This window comes from Saprolegnia parasitica (genome assembly GCF_000151545.1).
Source record: "Saprolegnia parasitica CBS 223.65 unplaced genomic scaffold supercont2.81, whole genome shotgun sequence".
NCBI classification, from domain to species: Eukaryota; Oomycota; class Saprolegniomycetes; order Saprolegniales; family Saprolegniaceae; genus Saprolegnia; species Saprolegnia parasitica.
Window position 1 is genome coordinate 37,412 of NW_012156475.1, and position 9,639 is coordinate 47,050.

At 58.5% G+C, this 9,639-nt stretch overlaps 5 protein-coding genes across 5 annotated transcripts in view; 3 read left to right on the forward strand and 2 right to left on the reverse strand.

Annotated features, from left to right (window-relative positions):
- Window positions 1-198: 198 nt before the first annotated feature.
- Window positions 199-504, reverse strand: SPRG_11304 (hypothetical protein; the record flags this gene model as incomplete). The annotated part of the gene is made up of 2 exons (XM_012351487.1): window positions 199-443; window positions 468-504. 2 exons carry the CDS (start codon window positions 502-504, stop codon window positions 211-213), a joined length of 270 nt encoding a protein of 89 aa, XP_012206877.1. The 3' UTR covers window positions 199-210.
- A 790-nt stretch (window positions 505-1,294) lies between these two features.
- Window positions 1,295-2,172, forward strand: SPRG_11305 (serine/threonine protein kinase; the record flags this gene model as incomplete). Its single annotated transcript, XM_012351488.1, has 3 exons — window positions 1,295-1,726; window positions 1,781-1,912; window positions 1,963-2,172. Exons 1-3 carry the CDS (start codon window positions 1,325-1,327, stop codon window positions 2,170-2,172), a joined length of 744 nt encoding a protein of 247 aa, XP_012206878.1. The 5' UTR covers window positions 1,295-1,324.
- Window positions 2,173-4,037: 1,865 nt separating this feature from the next.
- Window positions 4,038-5,435, reverse strand: SPRG_11306 (hypothetical protein). The gene is made up of 2 exons (XM_012351489.1): window positions 4,895-5,435; window positions 4,038-4,843 (listed from the first exon to the last, which is right to left on the reverse strand). The coding sequence occupies exons 1-2, from the start codon at window positions 5,408-5,410 to the stop codon at window positions 4,079-4,081; spliced, it is 1,281 nt and encodes a 426-aa protein (XP_012206879.1). The 5' UTR covers window positions 5,411-5,435; the 3' UTR covers window positions 4,038-4,078.
- Window positions 5,436-6,257: 822 nt separating this feature from the next.
- On the forward strand, window positions 6,258-8,283 carry SPRG_11307 (hypothetical protein; the record flags this gene model as incomplete). The annotated part of the gene is made up of 7 exons (XM_012351490.1): window positions 6,258-6,662; window positions 6,715-6,798; window positions 6,846-7,436; window positions 7,486-7,532; window positions 7,579-7,911; window positions 7,958-8,022; window positions 8,072-8,283. 7 exons carry the CDS (start codon window positions 6,258-6,260, stop codon window positions 8,281-8,283), a joined length of 1,737 nt encoding a protein of 578 aa, XP_012206880.1.
- Window positions 8,284-8,585: 302 nt separating this feature from the next.
- Window positions 8,586-9,639, forward strand: part of SPRG_22280 (hypothetical protein) — a gene marked incomplete at both ends in the record, with an annotated part of 3,190 nt that continues 2,136 nt past the window's right edge. Inside the window, 3 exons of the mRNA XM_012351551.1 lie at window positions 8,586-8,695; window positions 8,746-9,141; window positions 9,194-9,566. Of these exons, the coding sequence (XP_012206941.1) occupies window positions 8,586-8,695; window positions 8,746-9,141; window positions 9,194-9,566 (879 nt within the window). The remainder of the gene's footprint in view (window positions 8,696-8,745; window positions 9,142-9,193; window positions 9,567-9,639) is intronic.

The following is a 9,639-nucleotide window of genomic DNA, read 5'->3' on the forward strand; positions in this document are numbered from 1 at the left end:
ATTCGATGGGATCAAGAAGTGGTGCACCAACCCATTGGAAGAATCACTAGTGCAATGGCTTCAATTCTGCGAGGAGCAGGTACTCCCCGAGTCCGTCTACCATGTCGCTCATGTCGGGGAGACCAAATCGTACCAAGTACTACGGCAGTTTTGCACTAGTATATCATAAAGCCGAAAACCATATAGATAGAAACAACTTGACGACACGGCTTAGCACGCCCGGGATGGTGGACGGACGTGGCGGATCGTGAGCGAGATGCGATGGTGGACGCCGTGCTCGTCATCGATGTTGTCGATGCTGTGGAGGTACTCAGTGTACGCCTCGCCCGTGAAGACCAAGAGGCTGCGTCGGTCGAGCGTCAAATGCACCGGCACGTCGCTTGGCGTCGTCTGGCGGTGGCGCTGGAACGTCATGCGGCCAGAAGCGCCCGTGCTCAGGATAGCTACCCGCGGGTAGTACATTGGACCGTCTTCGTGCGGCAAGATGCCGTCGCCAGACGGCATCTTGCCTCGTCGCTCTCAAGATGATCCCTCTCTCACCGGCCGACACTCACAAGTGAGCGCACGTTCTGCTTCTGCGTGAGCTCAGTCGCGTAAAATTCTAGCCAGACGATATTTGGCTCATGCAGCGAAGACGAGAAGAGGCGTACCCCACATGGAGAGGTTCTTGAGGAGGCGGACTGCGATCCAATCTGGAATGTAGTAGATGATCTGGAATGTAGTAGATGGCGCCGTCTTGAACGGCATGGGCTGGCAGCGACAGCGCTGACCTAGCCCACGCGAGCTACAGACCTTGGAACTGTCGTCATGGCGTACCGTGGCGCAAAGTCGAAGGGTGGCGGCAGCGGCTGCTCTGTGAAAGGCTTCTCGAGAGCGGGCGTCGAGCTCTCGGGCGCCACATCTTGGCGGCCTGCGCGGTCGCGGGCGGCCTCGGCCCTCGCCTCGCGGAGCAACTTGCGAAAATCCATTGCCGACTGCGACAGGTAACCGGATGATTCCGGAAAAGGCTAAACACACCCAATTCTACGACGCCACTGGCGCGCACCGTCAGCGCTCCGAGCGATGCAGTCTGACATTGCAGGATATCGCGGGTCGTGCAAGGCATCAACCGTCGTTATGTTGCTTTGAGGCTACTAGTATCGCGATGCACCCCGCTTCCCGGCTTGACTTCAAGCCTTGAAGCCAAGCCTTGCACCTTGAAGTTCAAGGTGCAAGCCCCAAAACCCTCTCATAATGCATATTTGGATTATACAATTCAAGAGGCTTTTTGATACAGGAAACTGCCAGTTTGAAACTTGGACCGGCCACCGCCAGACGCAAGACGATGGACAAATACCGCTGCATCAAGGAGATCGGCGTCGGCGTTCATGCTACCGTCAACCTCGCGGTCACCTTGTCCTGCGACCACCTCGTCGCTCTCAAGATGATCCCTCTCTCAACGGCAGACCCTTGCTGCGTCCGTCGCGAGATCGAGTTGCCGATTCGCATCCGGCACGCGAACCTGATGAAGTTGTACGAAGCCTTCTTCACGGACGCTCACATCGTCCTCGTGACCGAGCTCTGTCCCAATGGCGACCTCGTGGCGTACACCAAGGCCCGCGCGCCGCTGCCCCTCCCGGTCATCCAGAAGCTGGTCCGCCAGATCGCCACGGGTCTCGCCGCGCTCCATGCAGGCCGCGTGATTCACTGCGACATCAAGCCAGCGAACATCTTTCTCGACTACAACGTACAACCTCTCGCATGTGCTGCATGGGGCGAAGCTTGTGTGTTGTCGTACTAGGAGAACATCAAGATTGGCGACTACGGCTACTGCATCGCGCGCATGAGAGACGAACGTCGCCGCAGACCCATCCGAGGCAACGCACGCTACCACGCTCCAGAGCTTATCCTTGATGAGCCCTCTGACTTCAAGGTACGCATAAATGTGAACATCGTCGTCTCATTGGCTTTTTCTGCATGTAGATCGATGTCTGGGCGCTGGGCATTGTTTTCTGCGAGCTTTTGGCTAATGCAGCCCATCTGCCGCACTTTGTCGTTCGCGGTGCGATCGACATTCCCGAGCACACGCCAGCGGCGCTGCACGACCTCATCGCCGGCATGCTCGAACCCGAGCCGGAGCACCGCCTGTCGTCGGCCGAGGTCGCCGCCCACCCCACGCTCGCGTCTCTCTAAGTAGACTTAAACAACCGCACTGCGTTTAGTCGTATCACCAACTAACTTTAACAAGCATTTCACTGGCATTCACAGAGCTGTCTCGCAACCATGTTCATTGTCGACTTCGTGTACCAAGGGAAGGTCCGAAAGTGTGAACGTCAATTCTGCATCGAAATGGACACCACCGATACGACTGAAGTGCACTGGACACTGGGCGTGCGCAACCTTGACGCAAGGGAAAAGCTGGTTATTCTCTTGACGCGACGCGACGCAAGCGTGCATCGTTCGCCATCTCAATCCGAAAATCGTCAACCAAAACCAAAAGCGCCTCGTCGTGCATTGGCGATACGAGTACACTGTACCGTATTAATAGTTGATGGACATGATCTATACATATGGATGTTTGTATAGTATACATATGTTTAGATGCGTTTGATTTGGCGAACGAAGTGAAAACTCACAGTACGGTATACTGATTCCAGGCTTAAATCCCCTCAGTACCAACTTTTCAGCACCGCAGCACGATCGACAACACGCAAGGACAAGCTCACCGAGGTACAAACCATCCGCCTCTTTTTCTCGACTCATGCTCGCTGCAGACGAAGCGTCTCGCGCAAGACGCGGCGAGATCGCCCACCCCCACGACGGCTAAGACGACGACGACAAGCCCCCGACGCAGTGCGACTTCCTGCGAAAGGAGTCGCTCCACAGCACGCGCCAGCGCCACCGGCGGCTCGCCAAAACAAGACGTCGGACCAAGTAAGCATCCGCGCGATCACCGCAATGCACGTGTCAACATGTACATTGTTAGGCGCCGGAGCTCAAGGCGCTCATTGCCCGTTTGCGCAAGCCCAACAGCTTGGTCATGAAGGATCGCGAGTTGGACGACGCGTGTACGAAGCTGGGGCTCAGCCGCGATGGGACAAAGGTCGTGAAGGTCAATCGCGTCCGAAACTGTGTACAACTGCGTGGATTCGCTTCGCGTGCTCATAGAAGGTGCATTAGGTCCCCCGCGCTCTCGAAGATGCGTTCATCGAAGAGCGGATCTCGCAAATCACGTCAGCATCGAAAAAGGCGCGCCAAGCGAAGAAGAAGCCCGTCAAATCGACGAAGCGGGCCGAGGGCGACCACAAGAAGCCCGTCAAGATTGCGGCAGTGGGCCCCACAGCGGTGGGCGCCGCAAGAACGGCGGCTGAAGCCAACATGACAGAGCGCCGGACGATCAAGGAGCGCCGGACGATCGACACGGCGCCCGATGCAAAAATCTCGGCGTGGTTTCCAGCGCCGGAGCGTACTTCAAACCTCGACGACGGAGAATGCGATGCGCCATTGTCCCGGCGGGTTTCTTACCCATCTATACTATCAAGGTTCGTTTTGACTTTGGTATTTTAACGATAACAACAACAAGAAAGCTTTTCAGCCACATCGAGTCTACTGGTTGTAGTGATTTGTTGTGATGTTGGTTGCAGCACAGTGCTTGAAATCGCGTCTTCTCGCAGTCGCAACGAATCGACGCATTTGCAAACACAAAAACGTTAAATTGCCTAGGCTTCATGATCCAGCGAGTAGGATCGAAAACGCTCTAGCCGACGCTCAGCTCCCCGACCTATCGCAACTCGCTGGCCTTGCCCTTGAGTCTTTTTGTGCCAAGACCATTGCACCGCCGTCGACAGGTCAAACTACCCGGTAGACTCAAAGGTCTTTGAAAAGGCTTCGGGCAAATGCTAGGACTAGGGTAGGGCTCGGGTTAAAGCCTGTGCCGCCGTGGACGCTCCAGTCAACGACGGGTCGTCGTGATGCGAACGCATTCTTGCTTCTCGCGTATCCTTTCTATTGTACAAGACATCATTGCATCTGACGTTCAACAAATTCAACGGTGCAGATGGAAAGTGTGAAAAACGTCAGAGACATCGTCTTCGTAGTATTACAAGATCGGAAGGAAGAGCGGGATCTCCTGGACGAACGGCAGCGTGGCGAGCGCGTCGCACATGCGCTGGACCTGCGACACCTTGGCGAGGTCCGTCGTCACGACCGTATCGACGTTGTTGCGGTCCGTGATCGGGAGCTGCAGGATCGAGTCGATCGAGATACCGGCCTCTTCGGCGTGCGTGCCAATGAGGCGGACAATGCCGAGGCCGTCCGCGAGGCGCACGCGCACATAGAACCGGCCTTCGTAGTCGTTCTGGATCGCGACGTTGCGGGTGCTGCCAAAGGCCGGCACCGGCACGACGCTCTGCGCGAGACGCACCACGTCGTTGACGACCGAGTTGGCAGTCGGGAAGCGGCCGGCGCCCTGGCCCACGTATGCGCCGTTGATGCAGTTGGCCGAGACGATGTTGACAATGTTGCTCGCGCCGTGGACCGTACCAATGACGTTGGTCGTGGGCACAACGACAGGCGACACAAACACCGAGATCGCGTCGGCGCTCGACTGCTTGGCGATACCGAGGAGCTTGATCGTGGCGCCCATGAGCTTGGCGTACTCGAAATCGATCGTCTTGATGCGCGTGATGCCCGTGGTCGGGATGCTCGCCGGCGCGACATGGCAGCCAAAGCCGAGCTTGGCGAGGATCGCAATCTTCGCCTGCACGTCGTAGCCGTCCACGTCGGCGCTCGGATTCGCCTCGGCAAACCCTAAGTCCTGCGCCTCCTTGAGGACCGCGTCGTACGACGCACCTTCCTTCTCCATCTACTCTCATGGCGCATAAGCATATCGCATGTAGAAGAAGACGAGGGATACCTTGGAGAGCATGTAGTTGGTCGTGCCGTTCATGATGCCGGCAATCTCCTGGATGCCATCGCCCGTGTACGAGCTCTGGAGCGTGTGGATGATCGGGATGCCGCCGCACACCGAGGCTTCGTAGCCAAAGCGCACGCTCGGGTGCGCGGCGAGGAGCGCCGTAAGGTCGGGCATAAAGTTGGCGATGAGCGCCTTGTTGGCCGTGATCACGTGCTTGTTCTTCGCAATCGCCTTGAAGACCACGTCCTTTGCGTCCGTGACGCCGCCCATGAGCTCGATCACGCAGTTGATCGACGGGTCCTCGAGGATGTCGTCGTACTTGGACGTGACCGTGGTCGCGTGGCCGGCGAGAAGCGCCTTGAGCGCCGGGTTGGCCGTGTTGCGGACGCAGACGGCGGCGACCGTGGCGTCGACGCCGACGCTGCGGAGGTACTGGAGGCGCGAGGTTAAGATCTCAAAGACGCCGCCGCCGACCGTGCCGCAGCCAAACATACCGATGCGCAGCGGGCCGCTCATGCTGGAAGATTGCGCAATTCGAAAATGATCCCAAGCGGTATGTGGCAAGTCCGGATATCCGTTATCCGGATACGCCGCCGGAAGATTCTTGCGGACTCGCCACTCGACAAGTTTGTGCATCTTTGCTGTCCACTGCATTGAGAGAGCTGCATCGTTGGTATATATTCCCTAGCCCTCAAACTATAATAGTTGAGTAGTAGGAGTACCGTCAACGCTTAAAATACAATGAAAAGGCGGCGGCGACATGGATCGATGTGGGTCCGACTTGCAGCCGCCACCTCGAGACCTCGAGACCTTGAGTCGACGAGACCATCGTGCTTGTCTACACGCACCGAGCAGTGGCTATAACATGCACGCATGACAGTCGTCGTTGGAGGTCACCGCGGCGGGCGAACTTGAGCGATCCTTGGCCACTTGCGCCGGCGACGGTGCACTCTCCGCCCGTGTCGCACGCACCCAGATGCACGAGATCGGCTTGAGCCCACGAGTGGCTACGACGCCAGCTCTCAGCAGACGCCGCGGTGACGTCAAGCACGATCATGGCGCGCGTCGGCGATGGCAGCTACTTCGAAGCGCCGACTCTGTCCGAGCTTCCATGGGGCAGTCTCGCCGCTGCACTTCAACATCGACTTCAACAAATACGAAGCGAAAATCCCACTGTGTGATGGCACGGGCGACGCCTTCGTGTGGGCAGCAATCGCCGAGGGCTCCAGCTGAGCTGTACTCAGACAGGTCGTTTACTCACTTCTCTCCTGTTGACTCCACTTGGCTTCTCTGCTAACATTGCAGCATTGCGATCTTCGTAGCGCTCAGTTTGCATTTTGCCAGCACCGACAACAGCCACGCTATGGCCACCGCACGCGTCCCGCTCAAGTATGGCTCGGAAGAAGGTCTGATCCAAGTCAGCCCGCGCCGCACGCCGCGCCTCTCGCGCTGGACGTGGGTTGCCGCCGGCGCCTTCATTGGCGTCAACGTGCTCGTCCTCGGCGGCATCGTGCTCGTGGGCAGCCGCGTCAACGACTCGCTCACGCAATTGCAGTCGCTCCAGGCGGCCCAGGCGGCCCAGCAGCTCTCTATCGCGTCGCTTCCACCCAAGTTTGCAGTCCAGTACGTCACGCCGCGCCAGGACCAAGCGCGCCGGGGCACGTGCTGGGACTTTTCGACCATTGCGCTCCTCGAGTGGTCGTACCGCGAACACGGTGTGCGCAACGGCTGGCTCGCGCCGGACGAGTACGTGGCGTTCTCCGAGCAGGTACGAGCTTTCTTCCTCCTCCATCTCGAGGTCGGCTCATGCTCGCATGCAGGCGTACGGCATTGAGATCATGAAGCTCTGCACGGGCGAGGCCAACTCGCCGCAGCAAAAGGACTGCCGAGTCGGTGGTGACTTTGTACGACGTCGTTTCTGTCAAAGATCTCACATTGTCGGAGTGTTTAGATTTGGAACCAAACGACCGAGGGCGGCGAGAACTACGACGTCTACTACCTCAAGGAAGGTCTCAAAGAGTCGGTGCTGCCCATCTCCGTGTGTCCGTACACGACCCATGACGGCAACAACTCGGTATGCCCCGGCCTCGACGCGGCGCTGGCAACCAACCCGATCAAGTTTGACGTTCGCTCGATGGACACGTACTACGACGACTTGACCATCAAGCGCGAGATGTTCCGCCAGAACAAGGCGATGGCGCTCTCAACGCCGGTCGCTACGTCGTTGCACTATTACCCGTGCATTGGCCCGTTCCTAAAGGACCCGCACTGCCAATTGACGTCCGACAAGTGCATGCTGTGCCCGAGCGACATGGCCATGACCACGTGCTGCGTCCCCGCGCCAGGCAGCCGCAACCCCAACATGGAAGGCGAGTTTTACGCGCACCGCGGCTTGGCGTACGAAGGCGGCCACGCAATGCACCTCGTCGGCTACAACGACGCGTTTCTCAACCACGAAGGCGAGGTCGGCGGCTTCATTCTAAAGAACTCGTGGGCCGACGGCCCGAGCCAGGGCAGCCATACGCTCAAGTACTGGCTCCAGGTATTACCATCGTTCTCTATCGTGCACAGATGCGTCATGCAGCCACCAGGACATTTCGGACTGGGAAGAACGCACGATTTGCCCCAACAGCTACAAGTAGGGTTTGGGTTGTACTACATTTTGCACTCAGCGTGTATGGTAGTCCGACCAGCTGGTACATGTGCGGCAACGCCGACGAGCTCCTCGTGACGCCAAGCAGCAACGGCACGACGTCGTACAACAAGGGCATTGAAGACTGTCTCTCGGCGACGACACAGGAGTTTGCGAAGATGAACGTCCAGCCGCTCGAGCTCGCTTGTACCGACAGCGCGCACTGCCTCGTCAACGCCGACACAACGTACTTTGTGCGCAACACGACCGACTGGGGCGACCGTATGACGCTCATGTGCGTGTGGGAGTACAACCAGAAGGCTGGCACCGCGCGCGACTACTGCCTCCTCCCGATGCTGGAAAGCCAGCTCGCGCGCACGCTCCGGTAGCCTTTTGTCGGTTGATGATGACCTCAAGCCTTATGGCTGTAGCCCCAAGACGGTGCGCGAGAACGACACGGACCGCTGCGGCTTTTACTTCATCTCGTACGACGCAGGTACGTCTTCTACCAACGAAGCGTATGGATGTGTATGCCACTTATCTAGTGCGCCGGTACGCGACGCAATTTGGTCAGTTCTTTGTCAACTCGTTTGACATTGTCTGGGACGACCGGTCGTTCGTCGCCAACAAGGCCAAGCACCCGGCCTTCGACTACTCGCTGCTCACGTCGTCGACGCGCAAGCAGCACCACGACGACTTTACGGGCCCCCACCCGTTCGCCGAGCTCGTCGCGTCCTTCCCCAACAAGAAGGCGTAGGTTAGTGTAAACGGATTTTGAACTTTGTCGTTGGACTACGAAAGTTTGGTGGTTTGATGCCGTCCTTGCGAAGGAAAGCAGTGTGAAATCACACGTCCAAGCGATCCTGAATCACCTGCCGTGTGTATCCTGGTCCATGGAACGGTAGTAACTACTGTAGTACGTGCGAAGAGGACACCGTGGCACTAGCAGAGGTCGACTCTAACATTTTTCTCTAGAATCCGATTGACAACAATACGATGTGGACAAGTCGTCTTCGTCGCCTGGTGGAGCCGAAACGCGTAACGCTTGGCAGTGCGAACATGGGCAGCAAGCGTCGGCGCGACGAGAGCACGGGCATGTCGCGGCCGTACCCGTCGATGGCTGCCTCGCTGCCGCACCGTCGCCACAAGCCGCGATCGCCGTCCTTTCTGTACGGCGATTCCATCTCGAACCAAACTGCATATTTACTATCTGCGCTAGCTCGCCGCTCGAGGCTTTTCGCACCCCGCACGCCTCGATCCAGCAAGTGTGGTGGGCCGCGTCGCATCCCAAGCAAGAACACCTTCTCTCGTCCTTGTATGCGCACAACCCGAGTATGTTCAGCGTACCCGCGCTTGCTGCGCCGCTCGCCCACATGAATCAGCATGAGATGGAGGCAGCCGAGGTCGCGCTGGCGGCTGCCAACAGCCGTCCGCTGACGCTACCGACGTCAACGTCGACGACTGCTACGGCGTCAAAAGTATCCAACGCCTTTGCGCTCGTGCCGACGCATCGGCTCGCGCAACTCGAGCGACTCGAGAAAGTACTTCAGAAAGAGGCGGCGACCACCTCGGTGCAGTGCGTGCATCTCTTCCAGGACACGGTCCTCAGCGCTCGGTCGTTCTGCGATAGTGCAACAAAAGTATTGATAGACACTATATTGTCGTAGGCTGCCCGCGCCGTACATCGTCGTCGCTGTCCATGCCATGCTCGATGCCGCCGTGCGCGAGATCCAAGCGAAGCAACAAGCGACCATGGAGGCCATGTACGTGCGGCCGGCAGCGCTCGGCCTGGCGCTCGCCAACACCACCAAGCACCTCCGCCTCTTCCGCCTTCCAAAGACCGCGTTTGGTGACGCCCACATTCGCCGCGCCGACCAAGCGCTCGCGGCCGAGCGCCGCACACAAGCGCAGCTGGCGTCGCTCGAGGCAGACGCGCGCTTGGACGTTGAGCAGTGGCATCTGGCGCGCGAAGACACCCTCAGCTCGCTCCACGCTGCCTACGTCGACGCGATCGAGCGCAAAGCCGACTATATTGCGTACGTCGACGCAGCGCTTCGGTACAAACCGCTACTCGAAGACGACTTTAACGCAACCAGCCGCCCCGGGCGTCTCT